General features: G+C 46.8%; 1 protein-coding gene and 1 long non-coding RNA gene across 4 annotated transcripts in view; one reads left to right on the forward strand and one right to left on the reverse strand.

Moving 5' to 3' along the window:
• Positions 1-6,205: 6,205 nt before the first annotated feature.
• LOC103883240 lies at positions 6,206-12,449 on the reverse strand. Its single transcript, XR_645406.2, has 3 exons — positions 12,062-12,449; positions 6,722-6,829; positions 6,206-6,618 (listed from the first exon to the last, which is right to left on the reverse strand). It is a non-coding gene; the product is annotated as an uncharacterized LOC103883240 (long non-coding RNA).
• Positions 12,450-12,599: 150 nt separating this feature from the next.
• The window catches only part of UBE2H (ubiquitin conjugating enzyme E2 H), a 118,034-nt gene continuing 111,767 nt past the window's right edge, over positions 12,600-18,866 (forward strand). For 2 of the 3 annotated variants that reach the window (XM_003896588.4, XM_009203856.3), the window contains exon 1: positions 12,600-13,066. In XM_003896588.4, coding sequence (XP_003896637.1) covers positions 13,014-13,066 — 53 coding nt within the window. In that variant the 5' untranslated portion in view covers positions 12,600-13,013. The remainder of the gene's footprint in view (positions 13,067-18,866) is intronic. The other variant, XM_009203857.2, reaches the window with a different exon arrangement.

Consider the following 18,866-nt stretch of genomic DNA (forward strand, 5'->3'; position numbering starts at 1 on the left):
CCAGCTGTCGGGAGGCTGAGGCAGGAGAATTGCTTGAACCTGGGAGGCAGAGGTTTCAGTGAGCTGAGATTGCACCACTGCACTCCAGCCTGGACGACAACAGTGAAACTCTGTCTCAAAGAAAAAAAAAAAAAAAAGAAAAGAAAAGAAAAAGAAACGTCCCGGTGGCTGCTGGGTGAGGAACAGACTGTAGGGTGAGGGGAGAAGTCACTATGGGCAAACAGCGGGAGCAGAGAGGCCAGTTAGAATGGATCGCACAGAGGATGGTGTCTCACTTTAGGTATGGGACACAGGGAGAAGGGCTCAGGTTTGGCAAATATGTTTGGGGTGGGGGGGTCTTGTGGAATTTGCTGATAGACTGGGTATGGGGATGATAAAGAATAAAACAGTAGGCCGGGTGCGGTGGCTCACACCTGTAATCCCAGCACTTTGGGAAGCCGAGGCAGGTGAATCATGAGGTCAGGAATTCAAGACCAGCCTGGCTAACATGGTGAAACCCTGTCTCTACTAAAAATACAAAAATTAGCCAGGCACAGTGGCAGGCGCCTGTAATCCCAGCTACTCGGGAGGCTGAGGCAGGAGAATTGCTTGAGCCCGGGGTGGGGGGCAGAGGTTGCAGTGAGCCAAGATCACGCCACTGCACTCCAGCCTGGGTGACAGAGCAAGACTCTTTAAAAAAAACAAAACAAAACAAAAAAAACAGTCAAGGGAGACTCCAAGGGCTTAGTCTGGGCAGCTGATTGAATGATGGTGTCATTTGCTGAGAGGGGGAACTCTGGAGAACAGACCATTTCTTTTCAGAGGAACATTAATGTGGTTTAGAATGGCCTAGATCCTGGGCAATGAAATTATCTGTATACTACACCCCCTGTGACATGCAGTTTGCCTATATAACAAACCTGCACCTGTATCTCTGCAACTAAAATGAAAGTTAAAAAAAAAAAAAAAGGAGTGGCCTAGTCGACTTCTGGTCACGAAGGAGGTAAAATTAAGTTTCCCAACACCTACAAATTTCACTGACTGAATTAACAAGGTGGCACGGCAGATTGCAAGTGGCATGTGCTTTGACATTGGGGACTTGGATTTGAATCCTGATGCTTCCATTACTGACTCTGTGACCTTGGGCAGCTTACATGACTTCTTTGAACCGAAGGTTCTTCAGCTGTGCAACAAGCAGAATAACACCTGTCCTGCCAGGTTGTTTGGTTGTAAGTAATGCACCTTGCTACAGTTCCTGGTTCAGAGTAGGTGCTCAGGATGTGAGGTTTCCTGCCACTCTATACAGACCGTTAGGAAGAATTAACTTTGTGAGCTTCCAAGGAGCTGCTTTCAGCTGTTAATTTTGTGTTACCTTTTCAGCTGGTCTTCCTTCTTCATTTCATTCATTCACTATTTGAACACTTACTATGTACCACATACTACTCTAGACATTGGATATATAACAGTGAATTAGACAAAGGTCCCTCTCTTCATGCAGCTTACATCCTGAATTAAATACATTATTTGAGTAAAATACAGTATATGAGATGGTAGTAAGGAAAAACAAAAGAAAAAGGAAGAGGATGTACCGGGATAGAGTTGGTACTGCAATTTAAACTGGGCGCAGTGGTTTGTGCCTATTATTCCAGATACTCAGGAGGGTGAGATGGGAGGATTGCTTGAGCTCAGAAATCTGAGGCCAGCCTGGGCAAAATAGTGAGAACCTGTCTCTAAAAAATAAATAAATGGCCGGGCGCGGTGGCTCACGCCTGTAATCCTAGCACTTTGGGAGGCTAAGGTGGGCGGATCGCCTGAGGTCAGGAGTTCAATACCAGCCTGGCCAACATGGTGAAACCCCGCCTCTACTAAAAACTACAAAAATTAGCCGGGTGTGGTGGCATGAGCCTGTAGTCCCAGCTACTCCGGAGGCTAAGGCAGAAGAATCACTTGAACCCAGGAGGCAGGGGTTGCAGTGAGCGGCAGTCACGTCACTACACTCCAGCCTGGGCGACAGAGCGAGACTCCGTCTCAAAAAAAAAAAAAAAAATTAATAAGTAAATAGGCTGGTCGCAGTGGCTCACGCCTGTAATCCCAGCACTTTGGGAGACCGAGGCGAATGGATCACCTGAGGTCAGGAGTTCATAGACCAGCCTGGCCAACATGGTAAAACCCCGTCTCTACTGAAAATACAAACATTAGCCAGCCATGGTGGCAGGTGCCTGTAATCCCAGCTATTCAGAAGGGTGAGACATGAGAATCACTTGAACCTGGGAGACTGAGGTTGCAGTGAGTCAAGACTGTGCCACTGCACTCCATCCTAGTTGACAATGTGAGACTCTGTCTCAAAAATAAGTAAATAAATAAGTTGGGTGCAGCGGCTCATGTCTCTAATTCCAGCACTTTGGGAGTCTGAGGTAGGAGGATCACCTGAGCCAAGGAGTTCAAGACCAGCCTGGACAATATAGCGAGACCCTATGTCTACCAAAAAATTTTTTAAAAAGTCAGCCAGGTATGGTGGCACACACCTGTAGTCCCAGCTACTTGGGGGCCTGAGGTGGGAGGATCACTTGAGCCTGGGAGGTTGAGACTGGCTGAGGCATAATCACACCACAGCACTCCAGCCTGGACGACAGAGCAAGGCTCTATCTCTAAATAATTAAAAACTAAGGTGCTCAGGGAAGGCTCTACTGAGAAGGTGACATTTCAGCAAAGACCCAAAGGACATTAGGGAGTAGGCCATATGCTTATCTGGGGGAAGAATATTTTTTTTTTTTTTTTGAGACGGAGTCTCGCTCTGTTGCCCAGGCTGGAGTGCAGTGGCGCAATCTCGGCTCACTGCAAGCTCCGCCTCCCGGGTTCACGCCATTCTCCTGCCTCAGCCTCCCGAGTAGCTGGGACTACAGGCGCCCACAACCGCGCCCGGCTAATTTTTTGTATTTTTAGTAGAGACGGGGTTTCACCGTGGTCTCGATCTCCTGACCTTGTGATCCGCCCGCCTCGGCCTCCCAAAGTGCTGGGATTACAGGCGTGAGCCACCGCGCCCGGCCGGGAAGAATATTTTAGGCTGAGAAAGTAGCAAAGTGCAAAGGCTCTGAGGCCGGGGCATGCTTGATGTATCTGAGGAACAGCAAGAAACCCAGTGCAGTGTTTACCACTATTGATTACAGATTTCTCTGTTGCTTCTCCACCCCCACTGCTTCACCTGACTAGTCTTAAAATACATATACATGTGAAGGCCGGGCACGGTGGCTCACGCCTGTAATCCCGGCACTTTGGGAGGCCAAGGTGGGTGGATCACGAGGTCAGGAGATCAAGACTATCCTGGCTAACACAGTGAAACCCCGTCTCCACTAAAAAATACAAAAAAACTAGCCAGGCGTGGTGGTGGGCGCCTGTAGTCCCAGCTACTTAGGAGGCTGAGGCAGGAGAATGGCATGAACCCAGGAGGCGGAACTCGCAGTGAGCCGAGACTGCACCACTGCACTCCAGTCTGGGCGACAGAGCGAGACTCCATCTCAAAAATAATAATAATAATAATAATAAAATAAATAAATATATATACATGTGAAAAAAGAGAAAGAGAAAAAGAAAAAGACCAGTGTGGGTAGAAAGGAGTGAGTGAGAGAATCGGAGAGTGACAGAACTGTACAGAATTGGACAGGACCCTCCTGTAGGGCCTTGAATCCTGTGATGGCTTTGGCTTTTACATGATGTGAACTGGGAAGCGCTTGGAGGGTTTTGAACAGTAGGGAGACAAGATTTGCTTTATAGTCAGGCTCACTGGCTTCTGAGTTGAATACAGGGGTTGATGAAGTGAGGCCAACTGGGAAGTGATTATAGCAATCCATGTAAGAGATGATGGCTTGATAGAGAAGGCGAGGAAAAGATTCTGGATATATTTTGATGGTAGGGCCAACAGGATTTCCTGATAATTGGATGAAGGGGCTAGAGAATGAAAAGGGTCGGGGACTATAATTCAAGGTCCTTGGCCTGAGCAGCTAGAAGAATGTATTAGGTTGAACCAAATGAAATTACCAATATTTGATAGTTCTTAACCTTAAAAGGTAATTTCATATATTTCAACTTGATAGTTGTCATTGACTGAGATGGGGAAAAGTATGTGAGGAAGAGGTGAGGAGGTGGTATCAGAAATTTATTTTTGGACATGAGATGTCGCACAGGCAGCTATGTATATGCCTCTGAGTTCAGGGGTGTCTTAGTCTTTTTTCTGTTGCTATAACAGAAGAACACAGAGCACTCACAACCTAATCACCTCTTAAAAAAGAAAAGAGAGCTGGGTGCAGTGGCTCACATCTGTAATCCCAGCACTCTGGGAGGCTGAGGCAGGTGGATCACCTCAGGTGGGGAGTTTGAGACCAGTCTGACCAACATGGAGAAACCCTGCCTCTACTAAAAATACAAAATTAGCTGGGCGTGGTGGCACATGCCTGTAATCTCAGCTATTCGTGAGGCTGAGGCAGGAGAACTGCTTGAACCCAGGAGGCAGAGGTTTCTGTGAGCTGAGATTGAGATCGTGTCACTGCATTCCAGCCTGGGCAATAAAAGCAAAACTCCGTCTCAAAAAATAAATAAATAGTCACCGGGTGTGGTGGCTCACGCCTGTAATCCCAGCAGTTTGGGAGGCTGGGGCAGGTGGATCCCCTGAGGTCGGGAGTTCAAGATCAGCCTGACCAACATGGGAAAAACCCATCTCTACTAAAAATACAAAATTAGCCGGGTGTGGTGGCACATTGCTGTAATACCAGCTACTTGGGAGGCTGAGGCAGGAGAATCGCTTGAACCCGGGAAGCAGAGGTTGCGGTGAGCCGAGATCGCGCCATTGCACTCCAGCCTGGGCAACAAAAGTGAAATTCTGTCTCAAAAATAAATAAATAAATAAACAAATAATGAAAGAGAAGCCAGGCACGGTGGTTCACGCCTGCAATCCCAGCACTTTGGGAGGCCGAGGTGGGTGCATCACCTGAGGTCAGGAGTTTCAGACCAGCCTGGCCAACATGGTGAAACCTCGTCTCTACTAAAAATACACACAAAAAATTAGCCAAATGTGGTGGCGAATGTCTGTAATCCTAGCTACTCGGGAGGCTGAGGCAGGTGAATCACTTTAACCTGGGAGTTGGAGGTTGCAGTGAGCCGAGATGGTGCCATTGCACTCCAGCTTGGGCAACAAGAGCTAAACTCCCTCTCAAAAAAAAAAAAAAAGAACAAAAGAGGTGAAACCTTTAAGATTCTGGGTGTCTGTCACCCAGGCTAGAGTGCAGTGACTCGCTCGATCATAGCTCGCTGCAGCCTCCAATTCCTGGGCTCAAGTGATCCTCCCACCTCAGCCTACCGAATAGCTGAGACTACTGGCATGCACCACCATGCCTGGCAAATTTTTAAAACATTTTTATAGAGACAAGAGTCTCACTATGTTGCCCAGTCTGGACTCAAACGATCCTTCTGCTTGGCCTCTCAAAGCACTGGGATTACACGCATGAGCCACTGCACCCAGCCAATGTTCCACCTCTAAATATCATCATGTTGGCAAATTTCAACATGAGTTTTAGAGGCGACATTCAAACAATAACATGGGGCAAGGGCCCATGTCAGGAATATACATTAGGGAGTCAAAGTATAGATGGCATTTAAAGCTTTGAGGTTGGGTAAAGTCACTTAGAGTATTACCTGTAGATAAAGAAGAGTAGATAGAGACCTGAGAACTGAGTCTGGGGCTTCCAGCATTTCCAGATCAGTGAGACGAGAAAGCAGTGAAGGAAAGACAGGAGGCTGCAACTGACAACATGCAGGCTCTGAACAGAGGAGCTGGCCCAAATGAGAGCTTTCAATGTAGGTGTGAATAATTTTCAGCCTTGCTTCCTCCTTGAAGCTTGGCATTGGGGAGTGTGTGTGTGTGTGTGTACAGGGGACCGGATAATACTTTATAGATGACTAGCTCATCAGAGGTTGCATCATCTCCTATTTGATCCTATTTGACCTAGGCAAAGGAAGTACAGTTGCTATCATCCTGTTTTATAGATGAGGAAACTGAGGCATAAAGGTTCAGTTACTTGCCCAAGTTATATATCAATCACAGGTAAATCCTAGGCTGGAAGGAGTCTTCTGTCTCTAAGTTCCGTGGGCTAACTGAATCACGCTGCATGCTCCTGAACTCTGACTGCTTCTCTGGGGACAAACTGTTACAAAGTTACATGCAGATAACTTGAAATGGGTTTTAAGCTTTTACTTCCACAGCAGCAAAGAAACTACTGACACGATTACCTTCTAGAAGGGCCTGGACCTGTGATCCCAAACGCCGAGAATGCCGTAGCTCAAAATGAACGACTTTCCCACTGAGAAGCAGCGAAATGGAACTGGGGGGCTTTCTACAGGGATTTTCACACTTGGTGGGGACAGGGATCAATTCACTTTGGTTCCAGAGCTGTTGGAGTTAACAGGTAACTTCAGAGACAGAGCAGCTTCTGGCCTGGGCTCTGCTACTCATTCCACCCAATAACCGGTTTCATCTTACTCCGTCTGAGTGTCTTGCTGAAAGCATTAGATTCTCTCCAAACTTGTTTTCTTGCCCTGGAGAAGCTGCTCCTGAGATCGGAGGCTTCGTGGCTCAAGCTTGGCCCTGCCCTGGGCAGAGATAAACAGGCCCTGAATACATTTCCCAGATTGCAACACTGGTGAGTCAGCCAGGGTCGGACAGCTGTTCCTCACAGGCACCCCCTGGCTGTACCTGATAAGGAAGACCGTCGCTCATTCCAGCGCAGGGTGGCTGTGTGTGCACCACATATAAACAGACACTCCCAGCCGCAGTGTTGTCTTAGAGGAAACGACAGACATTCTGAAAGGCAGAAAACATTGGTGAGCTTAGCAAACTCACCTCTGCTCAAGGAGGGCTCCAGTTTCACAAGCCAAAATAAGTGAAACCAGGGCTGTCATTTGGCTCTGCTTTGGGACTGCTTTTTGAACCTACCTGGTCAAGGGTGGCCTCAGCTCTGGAAAGGAAAAGGAAGGATTAAAGTGGAGGGATGAGGAGGTCAGAAGAGGAGAGGTGGGTTTATGAAGGAACAAATGGCAAAACGCCCAGAGAGAAAAGGTGTCTCATAAAAATGTGAACATACCTTCACTGCAAAGAGAGGGAATCAATGCCACGGCATCTTCAAAAACAGGAAAAAAGGCCAGCACAGTGGCTCATGCCAATAATCCCAACATTTTGGGAGGCAGAGGTGGGAGGATCACTTGCTTAAGCCCAGGAATTTAAGAGCAGTCTGGGCAACACAGTGAGACTCTGTCTCTACAAAAAATTAAAAATAAAATAGCAGCCAGGTGTGGTGGCATAGCACGTGTAGTACCAGCTATGTGTAGAGGCTGGAACAGGAGGATCACTTGAGTCTGGGAGGTTGAGGCTGCAGCGAGCTATGATTGCACTACTGCATTCCAGCCCGGGCAACAGAGCGAGACCTTGTCTCAAAAGAAAAAAAAAAAGAAGAGAGAGGCCGGGTGCGGTGGCTCACGCCTGTAATCCCAGCACTTTGGGAGACTGAGGCAGGCAGATCACCTGATGTCAGGAGTTTGAGAGCAGCCTGGCCAACATGGTGAAACCCTGTCTCTACTAAAAATACAAAAATTAGCCAGGCGTGGTGGTGGCGCACCTCTAATCCCAGCTACTTGGGAGGCTGAGGCTGGAGAATCGCTTGAATCCAGGAGGCGGAGATTGCAGTGAGTGGAGATCATGCCATTGCACTCCAGCCTGGGCGACAACAGCGAACCTTCATCTCAAAAAAAGAAAAAAGAAAAAAAAATCCCCCCCCCAAAATGAACAGACAGATCTTGAGACCAAAAAAATCCAAGAGTGGCTACTCCTTAAATGATTTACATGAGTAAAAAATGGGGCAAATGGAGGATTGATATTAATAATTATATGGTAATACCACCATCACATTATACCTTGTAATCAACACTTCACATTACCTTTATGAAAGCCATTTATAGTTTACAAGGGGTTTTTACATTCATCTTTTCCATTTACTGCATCAACACATTTGAGTGGGTAAGACATTGTGAGCTACATTTTACAGATGAGAAAACTGAGGCTCAAGGAGGATACGTGAAATTAACTGAGATTTAAAAGCTGGGAAGGGGCTGGTTTGTCTTAAGTAACCCGTAGACCTAGATACTTACTAAAGACACAATAACTTGGCTGGGCATAGTGGCTTATGCCTGTAATCCCAGCACTTTGAGAGGCTGAGGCAGGAGGATTATTTGGGGTGAGGAGATCGAGATCAGCCAGGTCAACATGGTGAAACCCCATTTCTACTAAAAATACAAAAATTAGCCAGGCGTGGTGGCGTGTGCCTGTAGTCCCAGCTACTAGGGAGGCTGAGGCAGGAGAATCACTTGAACCCAGGAGGTGAAGGTTGCAGTGAGCCGAGATCGTGCCACTGCACTCCAGCCTGAGTGACAGAGTGAGACTCTGTCTCAAAAATAAATAAATAAAACAAAGACACATTTTTTTTTTTTTTGAGACAGAGTCTTGCTGTGTCATCCAGGGTGGAGTGCTGATCTGCAACCTGCACCTCCCAGGTTCAAGCGATTCTCCCCCCTCAGCCTCCAGAGTAGCTGGATTACAGGAGTGCATCACCATGTCCAGCTAATTTTTGTATTTTTAGTAGAGACAGGGTTTCACCATGTCGGCCAGGCTGGTCTCGAACTCCTGACCTCAGCTGATTTACCCACCTCGGCCTCCCAAAGTGCTGAGATTACAGGCATGAGCCACCATGTCCAGCCAAAAATAACCCTTCTTTTTTTTTTTTTTTTTTTTTTGAGACAGAGTCTTGCTCTGTCGCCCAGGCTAGAGTGCAGTGGGGCGATCTCAGCTCACTGCAAGCTCCACCTCCGGGGTTCACGCCATTCTCCTGCCTCAGCCTCCCGAGTAGCTGGGACTACAGGCGCTTACCACCATGCCCAGCTAATTTTTGTTTTGTATTTTTAGTAGAGATGGGGTTTCACCGTGTTAGGCAGGATGGTCTCTATCTCCTGACCTCATGATCCGCCTGCCTTGGCCTTCCAAAGTACTGGGATTACAGGTGTGAACCACTGCACCAGGCCTAAAAAAAAAAAACCCATCTTTAGGATGATTCCTTTATTAAAAAAATTTTTTTTTGGTAGAGGTAGGGATCTTACTATGTTGCCTAGGCTGGTCTCGAACTCTTGGCTTACAAGAAATCCTCCCATCTTGGCCTCCCAAAGTGCTGGGATTACAGGCATGAGCACAATGCCCAGCCAGATTCTTTTTCAGTGACTGCTCAGAGGGCTAAATCTCCATTGCATTTTTAAGTAGAGCAGCCCACCTTCTTCAGTATCATCTGCAACTAATTTCTCTAAACACCTCTTAGATTATTTTTTGCCTAGTAAGCATTGTTGAAGAGTAAAGCACCAGGGAAAATTTCTAGGCTCTACTCCATGTCCTTGTTTCCGAAGTGTCCCTTCCTTAACCTGTTCTGTCATAACCTAACCTGTTTCTGGACTCCACACTCTGGGTTCCAGAAACAACATCTTTGGGTCCTCTAAGCTTACCACTGTTGCTCTCAGGTTGGGGGAAACTTTGGGGGGCACTCAGACCTTCCCTTATTTGCATAGCACATTATGGGAGCAGTTAACTCACCTGGAATAGTCAGACATGTATTTTCAAAGTGGTGATGCCTGCCGGAATCTTAAAGGCAGTGGTTCTCAAACTTTGGCCTGATCAGAATCATCTGGGGAGCTTGTTAATGACTTGGATGTCCAAGCCCCACCCCAGACCTTCTGAGTCAGAATTCCCAGGGGTGGGGCCTGGACAGTTGTGAGCTTAACAAGCTCCGCAGGTGACTCTGATGAACACCAAAGCTTGAGAACCAGTTTTAGCATTGTCTTAATCAGATGAAAGACAGTGGGGAGTCATTTTAGGAGAGAAGGTAGCAGCAACAGAAGTGCCCAACAGAGAGCCCAAGAGGAGACACAGTCAGGAAGACAAATCTCTGCTCTGTCTTTATCTCCCTTGAACAAAGTGGTCAAATAAAGGAGGTTATAGGAAATCTCTTCGTTCAGGCCGGGTGTGGTGGCTCACGCCTGTAATCTTAGCACTTTGGGATGCCAACGAGGGTGGCTCACCCGAGGTCAGGAGATCGAGACCAGCCTGGCCAACATGGTGAAACCCCGTCTCTACTTAAAATACAAAAATTGGCTGGGTGTAGTGGCGGACGCCTGTAATCCCAGCTACTTGGGAGGCTGAGACAGGAGAATTGCTTGAACCTGGGAGGTAGAGGTTACAGAGAGTTGAGACCACGCCATTGCACTCCAGCCTAGGGGACAAGAGCGAGACTTCGTCTGAAAAAAGAAAAAGAAATCTCTTCGTTCAGACGTGTCCTCCTTCTCTGTGTGGTTTTCTATGTGCAATGAATTTATTTATTTATTTTGAGATGGAGTCTCTGTCACCCAGGCTGGAGTGCAATGGTGTGGTCTTGGCTCACTGCAGCCTCCACCCCCCGAGTTCAAGTGATTCTCCCGCCTCAGCCTCCTAAGTAGCTGAGACTGCAGGCGCATGCCACCACAGCTGGCTAATTTTTGTATTTTTAGTAGAGATGGTGTTTCACTATGCTGGCCAGGCTGGTCTCAAACTCCCGACCTCGTGATCCACCCTGCCTCGGCCTCCCAAAGGGCTGGGATTACAGGCGTGAGCCACCGCAACCGGCCGTGCAATTTATTTTTATTTTTTTTAAGGCTAGTCAAGTGAAGCAGTGGGCGTGTAGAAGGAACAAAGAAATCTGTAACTGGTTGTGATCAATTAGTTTTAAACACCACTGCACCCGGACCAGCAGCAATGTACAATTTGAAAGAACAATGCACTCCTTTCAGAAACAACTAAAATAGCCCACCTTTTTCAGAACATAAAGAGGTTATCAAGGGCTGGGGGGAAGGAGTTATTGCTTAATGTTTGGCATGGTGAACATGTTCTGGAAATGGGTAGTATGATGGTTGCATGACATTGTGAATGTATTTAATCCTATTGAATTATACCTTTAAATATGGTTAAAATGTTAAATTTTATGTTATGTATGTTTTACAATTTAAAAAAGCCTAGGTTTTTTGAGGCATGAAATGATAGCTGCAAAAGATGTTCAATCTTAGCTCATTGCTGCTGCCCCAGGTGTGTGTGCATAGGAGGTTATGTAAGGGAGGCTCAACTCACAACACATGATCTGACAAAGTACAAGTGTATATTCATGGGAACGAGGGAAAAGATAAAACTTTTGAAATGATAGTGAAAATCTGACATAAATATAGGCGATGCCTGGAACACTCTTCACTGGCCCTTTTGCCTGGTTGGCTCCTGGGTTCCATAACACTTCTTTTGGAGGACCTTATAGGGCAGCATCTTTCAAACTTCACTGTGCATAAGAATCACCTGGGGACCTTGTTAAAACTGCAAATTCTCATTCAGTAGATCTGAAGTGAAGCTCTAGCGGCATTTCTAACAAGTTCCCAGGTGATGCTGACACTATAGACCCACAGACTATACTGGGGGGCTGTGTAAATTTAGTCTTCCTATTCCTTTTTTTTTTTTTGGAGACAGAGTCTCACTCTGTCGCCCAGGCTGGACTGCAGTGGCACGATCTCGGCTCACTGTAACCTCTGCCTCCTGGGTTCAAGCGATTCTCCTGCCTCAGCCTTGCGAGTAGTTGGGACTACAGGCGCCCGCCACCACGCCCGGCTAATTTTTGTATTTTTAGTAGAAATGGGGTTTCACCACGTTGGCCAGGCTGGTCTTGAACTCCCGCTCTCAGGTGATCCTCCTGCCTCGGCATCCCAAAGTGCTGGGATTACAGGCGTGAGCCACTGCTCCCGGCTGAATTTAGTCTTTCTTAGTTCACCATTATATCCTCATGTCCAGCAAGGTGATTAGCACATAGGAGGTGCTTAATAAATATTTATTGAATGAATGAAGTATTTAAGATTGGTGTAGGAGGTTCACACACTTTGCGAAGTTGCCTCATGCTCTGTAGAATAAGGATAGTAGTACTAAATTATTTCTGACCTTACCACCTTGCTGTGTAAACTCTAATCTTTGAAATAGTGCCCGTAGACACGTGGATTGTGATGAACCCTGGTATTCAAGCCTGAAGAAGCCTTGCTGTGGTCTACAATCCTTGGAAACAAATTCTCTCCAGCCAAGGAGGGAGCGGAGTGCAAGGAACCTGCTGGTGTGGGAATTTCCAGATTTTGGTGCCAATTTGAGTAATTGCTACCTTGGCCTCCTCCAAATCAAAGAAATTAACAGCTTGTTAAACAGAGTGTGTATGGAGGTTCGTTAACCTAAAATCCACGCATTTAATAATATTGCCATTATTTACTATTATCGTTTAGGATGATGATAACGACACTGGCAGTTGAGCGATGAGGTAGGTGGGGAAGTTGGGGGAGGGGACAGAGGGTGTGAGACAGCCGGAGAAAGAGGAACTACAACTCCCAGAATGCACCGGGAAAGCCCACGCCGCAGCGGCGCCCCACCCATCTCGGCGTCCAGGCCCGCCCCTCCGATGACGTCACCACTGTGACGTCACGGCGCCCAGAGCGAGGCTGGGGTAGGGAGGCCGACTGAGCAGGAGTCGTCCGCTTGTAGTGGAGGCTGCTAGGAGCCGGTCAGAGGGTGAGTGGGAAACAGGCGAGCGAGCCAGAGCAGGCAGGAGGGAGCGTCGCGCGGCGCAGAGGAGCGCCGGGGCCGGGCCGCGGCGGAACCACAGCCAGAGAGGGGCTGCCCGAGCCGGGCGCCGCGGGGTCCCCACCCCCACCCGGCCGGACAGTGCCCGGTGTTCCCCCGTGCGGGGGGCGGCGGCGGCGGCTGACGGGACCGCCGGGACCGCGGGGGTGTTGCCACCTCCACCGAGGAGCCGGCGCGGCCGCGGGCTCCTCAGAGCCGGGGCCCGGGGCCCGTGACAGACGGGCCGAGGAAGGGAGAGAGGCGGCGGCGGGGAGGCGGCGGCGACACCATGTCATCTCCCAGTCCGGGCAAGAGGCGGATGGACACAGACGTGGTCAAGCTGTATCCTTCGTGGAGGGGAATTCGGGATGTGTGTGGGGGGCGGTGTGGGGATGCCCAGGGCACCCCCGAAACCACTGCAAAGGCCCTGGGGCACTCCAGGCCACTGTCCGAGACTCCCCTCCTCCCCCAGTGCCTACGGCGGCTCCTTGGCACCTCCCAGGGGCCGAGAGCCTTTTCAGCTCGCCTTTTTCCCGCAGCACCCCGAAATACGCGTTGCTGCTCGCTCTTCCTGTATCCCCACAGTCCGTGACTTTCCTTCGCGACGTTTGGACTCCCAGACGGCCTTATTTCTTTTTGCAGGACCAGTCGCCTCACTCTCTACCACCGAGCCCATCTTCAGGGTTTCTCTCTCCTGTGTGCTCGCTCTGGATTGAGGGACTCAAGGCAGAAATTCCCGAGAGGGAAGCCTTTCTCCCTTCCTTGAGATGCCCCCATTTCCTCCAACCACAATGCTGCTTGAACTGGGGTCATTCAAGCGACCTCTTTTATCGCTAATTCCTTTCTATATTAGGAAGAGAGTCGCCTGCTCAGGGCCCCCTCTTCTAAGAAAGAGCTCTGTGTGTTTTCAGTCAGTCCCTCCTGTTAAGCTTTCTGGTCCCCGGGAGAACCCTACTGTTTTCCTTTCCACTGACAAAGCCTGTCCCACCCATAGTTGTATGTGATGAAGACCCTTGGGCCCTCCAGCAAGCCACCCTCCATGTTGTGGGTATGACAGCCGGGGAAAGAGGAGCTCCTGGACAAAATAGTCCCTGGACTGGCCACTTGGGCAAAACTTCCTCTGTGAGGGTCAGCTTCTTGGGGGAATACTTGCCCTGATGTCGCCAAGTGACACCCTTTATTTTCTGCCCCCTCCCCCCAACTTTCTGCACTCTGGAGGCTGCAGTGGGAAAGCCATAACTGATAAGAGCCCTTCAGGCAGTGGTTTTGGTTGAAGTCCAGACTGATTATTTAAGGACCAGCTAGAGAAATTCGCGAAGGTTCCTGTGACAAATGGAGAATTTGTTTTTTGAAGGGTAATTTAGAGGGTGGGGGGAGCCCAGAGTTCTGAACAGCTAGTCCTTGGGGAGGGGGGAAAGTGGGGGCTTAGGGAGTGGTAGTGTGGAACACGGTTTAAAAGTCCTGTCTCCTGTTTCTCTCCCTTCTCCCCATCCCCCCACCGTTTCCCCCTGTTGCAGGGTTTTGTTTATGTAACTCAAGTTGTTTGGCTAAATTCTTCAGGTGAATTCCTTTTTTCTTCCTTTTACTTGTTGCTGTTTTTGATTGTTTTACTTCTTTGTAGAGGTCAGTGATTATTGTCAAAAAATTCAGTTAGGGAATTTGCTGAAGTTTTAAAAAAGTAGTTTTTGCATATGGTTTGGCAATGGGGGATGGGAGGGAAGTTGTCTGGGCAAGATATTTTTTAAAAAATAATCTTTTCAGAAATAAGGTGTTTTTCTCCTTGCTCAGGGAAAACTTGGCTAGAAATTAGGAGCAGTAGATAGACTTCTAAGTTTGTGGTTTGGAGTTTAGAATTTTTTGGGGGTGGGAGATTAGAGCGGAGCAACTAATAAAGTATAGCGTACCTAATATATGTTCAGGCACAAGTGAAATCAACTCTTTATGAGCTGTTTGTGGCTGTGATTGTTTTGTAAATGTGTGAATGATACCAGTAATGTTGGCTTTTCATAAGGCTGCAGGAAAACTTGTAACTGACTGTGTGTACATTTTAGACAAAGCAGTTTCAGGTTTTATTTTTGTTTAGAAACTAGGAAATGACATGGTGGCAGAATCTGATTTATTTTTATCTTGAATTGAGAGTTACTGTCACACCTAATGCGAATTTCTACCTAATGTTTAATTGGGATGGAGTGGGGAGATAGAATTCCAGCTGTTTGTGATCATTGTCAGAGTCTCAAATTATGTACATAGACATATTTTTAAAAGATTGAGGATAAAGAGGGGGGCCTAACTTGACCTGATGCCTTTTCCATACAGTGCCTTTTGTTCATTTAGTAGTTGTGGCATCTAGAATGATTACCGCATTTAGGAGTCGGGGTGTGGGGGGTGGAGAGGGAGAGGAAAACAGACAAAGAACAGCAGGGTGTCTTTTTTTTTCTCCCCCTAAGTGGCTTATTTCATAGCTTATTTTTAGTAGAAGATGAAGAAAGGCAAAGATGCATTGGCCTTCTGTTCTTTCCCCACCTTCCTTCCTTTCTGACAAAAGAAAGCAGAGGCGCTTTAAAATTGTAGATCTGAGATAGGAGGATAACAGTTTTAAGATTTAAAAGCCAGAGGTTATCTTTGTTTCGTGTTTATTTTCTGGTATAACGGAGTTTGGAAGTTAAAATGTTTCGGATTTCCTTTTGTGTGTGTTGTGTAGGTGAGAGATTTTGTGTCCTCCTTTCTCTGTTGAATTCACAGATCAGTAGGCCCAAATGGAGCCAACAATTTTTGAGTAAGGTATATTTAGCAGAAAATTTAAGGAAAAATTCCCCAACCCTGTCTACTAAAATGAGTACAATTGTGTGAAAAGGCTGGGGGTTGAGAAAGATGGTGGAGAGGAAGTAGGAAGAAAAGGTCTGAAGGAATGCACTTCTTGCCCCCCAGTGTCCCTTGATGATTTCTTTGGTGTGGGGAGTGATAGCTGGTTTCCTTGCAGTCTCCTGTTTCAGCCCATTTTTGGATGTCTCCTAGCGTAATTATACCACCACAATTTACAGCCTAGCAGGGAACCTATATAGTAGGAAAGTAGCAGTGTGGGGGTAGGGAGAGAAGAGGATGTGTAACTAATTGGCCGCTGCCTTCCACCACCTCGCTTGGTTCTTTTGGAGACACTGTCTCTGGTTGTTGTTTGGAGTCAGTGATATTTCTTTTGTGACGGGTTGGTAGGAGGAGAGCTGACTCCCAAGTTATGCAGGGAGTGAGTGTTTTGCACCAATGCACTTAATAATCTGCTGGGTGATTATGTTCTGAAACTCTGACTCATTCATTGTTTCTCTTCTGATCCTTTGCTCAGGGTTGTGCAAACCTCCCCAGGAGCCTAGAAACTGATTTACATGACTTTTGGATCCTTTAGGAATGTGTCCCAATAAAAAAAACCTTGCAGTTAGCCCAGATCCTATGGAATGGTCTCGAATAGTGCAGCCATTTGTTTGCAAAGTCAGGTAGATTGGTGATCTGTGCTGCCCAGAGCCTGGCAACCTTTGAGGTTTCCACCTCCAACCAGCTGATTATTTAGATTGTCTGAGAGCTGGGGCTCTGGTGACCTTAAAGCGTGATTTGCCCTAAAGGAATATCGGTTTAAGTTCTCCCTGGTGGAGGAACAAACAGCTCAGATTACACGGGTTTCCTTGTTGGTGGGGGTTACTCGTCTCACCCTGTTGCACAGCCCTGGTGATCCTTTCATCTGTGAACCAGTGGCCCCTGCTGAAGGCTAAAGCTGCTTGTTTTGGAAAAGCGTATGCAGGCAAAAGGCCGCAGGCACCGCTCCTCAGCGCTCATTGGCCGCCCTGTTACTACCCGGAAAAGGAGGAGGGGAGGAGCTACCAAACAGCTGATGGAGTGTGTGACAAGAGAGTGTGTTTATATACAAAAGAGGTGGGGGCTGGGGAGGCCCTCTGAGTGGTGTTACAGGAACAAGTGTGTTTTCGAGGGGTAAAAAGAGGAGAGGAAAACCTGACCTGTTAAAGTACAAGAAACGTTTAGAAAAATTAAGGCTAAATCAGAAAAGTAGATCAGATAATAATGGGGACTGGCATATACCATATGTACAATTTTGTAACTTATAATACCAAGAGTTTTCAATGATTCTTCTTTTCAGAGGGAGTACAGTAATAAAGTAGGAAACACCCCTTTATTTATTTTTAATTTTGTAGAGACCGAGGTCTGACTAGGTTGCCAGGCTGGCCTCCCAACTTCTGGCCTCAAATCTTCCTCCTGCCTTGGCCTCCCAGAGTGCTGGAATTACAGGTGTGAGGCCAGTGCACCTGGCCCAGGGCATGCCACTTTAAATGCACTTAACTGACTCATTTACAGGGATTCCAAAGTATGGCAGAAATGTCAGCTTCCCTTAAAGCATCAAGAGTGATAGAAAGGGACAGCGTCTTACACTAAATCCATTAGCAGCCTGAGTTAATTTTACAGAATTGCTGGTGTCTGCTTTAGGGTTTCAGAGGCTTTCTGTAACAAATTCAAAACCTCAGATGTTGCTGAGTGTGATGGCTCACACCTGTAATCCCAGCATTTTGGGAGGCTGAGGCAGGAGGATCATCTAAGTGTAGGAGTTTGAGGGTCCAGTGAGCTAAGATCATGACACTGCACTCATGCCTGGGCAACAGAGCAAGACTCTCTCAATTAAAAAAAAAAGCTGGCACGGTGGCTCATGCCTGCAATCCCAGCACTTTGGGAGGCCAAGGCAGGTAGATCACCTAAGGTCAGGAGTTCAAGACAAGCCTGGCCAACACGGCGAAAAGCTGTATGTACTTGTACCAAAAATATAAAAAATCAGCTAGGCGTGATGGTGCGGACTTGTAGTCCCAGCTCCTTGGGAGGCTGAGTCACGAGAATCGCTTGAACCCGGGAGGCAGAGGTTGTGGTGAGCCGAAATTGCACCACTGCACTCCAACCTGGACAATAGAACAAGACTCTTATCTCAAAAAAAAAAAAAAAGAAAAGAAAAATCCTCATATGTTTGGGTACCTGCTTTGGGTACCTGCTTTGTGCCAGCATGGTGCTGGGAGTTTAGTAGTGAAAAATTCAGCATGGGTGGTCATGGTGCTTATGCAATTAGTTAAAACTTTTTTTAGAGAGGACAGGCTGTGGTTAGGTCATTGGTGTGTGTAGTGCCTTTTTGAGTATCTTGCATTTACTCTTAGAGTGGACTTTTCAAGGAATAGAAAGATGAAAAAGTGAATTTTGTGTGTTAGGATGTATATGGGGATCTGTACACCTGTTTAAAAAATTACAAAACTAAAATATTAAAATATGTAGCCATTTGTCGTTGACTTAACTTTGGTATTTTGCTGTTAATCAGTAGTTATTCTATCCCTAAGTTAGTAGTCTTTGTTACTCTTTAATTTGTGTTCAGAGTGTAGACAATTCCGTAATCTTTTAACTAGTTCCAGTGTCAATTGGGAACCTGTGGTTTGCCTCTTTATTTCCTGTGGCCTCTGTTTTAGCGAGATGATGAGATGTAAGTTGGCACAGCTTTATGGTCTTCAAGCTAAAAGTTAAAGATTTGGCAACTCGCAGTGTTCTGAATTTGTCTTCCCTGCCTAGATTTTGGTGACAAATATAACATACTGATACTTATTTTGGTTAGGCAGGAACCTACATGAGTAAGCATTCACAGCTTCAGAACCTGATTCCTGCAGTGCAGTTCTAGTAAATTACACACAAGCATAAAAATTCAGCTTTTTGGGAAAAAAAGTATTTTGCAGATGTGACCCATAAAAGTCCCTCCTGTATTTGTGTACGTGTGTTAGAACAACCTAGATTTGTTGGTTTTTTTAGTGGTGCAATTTTCTTAGCCCGTTGACCTGCATTTTATAGATATATTTAAAATTTGGTGTTCTTTTCAGCCTTAACAGATTTGATGGTTCCAAGAATCATTGGATTTTTAGGCATGTAATCCAGACCTTACATTACATTATAATGTTTGCAATGTAACAACTTTTTACCTGTAGACCTACAGAGTGTACCTGTTAGTAAAATACTTAGAAGAACTTAGTTGGATTTCAAAAGTAAAAAGATAATTGAGGAAAACATAGGTTACAAGAAGGAAATCTAGTCACCTGTAATCCTACCCTTTAAACAGTAGTTC

Source organism: Papio anubis, chromosome 4, assembly GCF_008728515.1.
Source record: "Papio anubis isolate 15944 chromosome 4, Panubis1.0, whole genome shotgun sequence".
Lineage (NCBI taxonomy): Eukaryota > Metazoa > Chordata > Mammalia > Primates > Cercopithecidae > Papio > Papio anubis.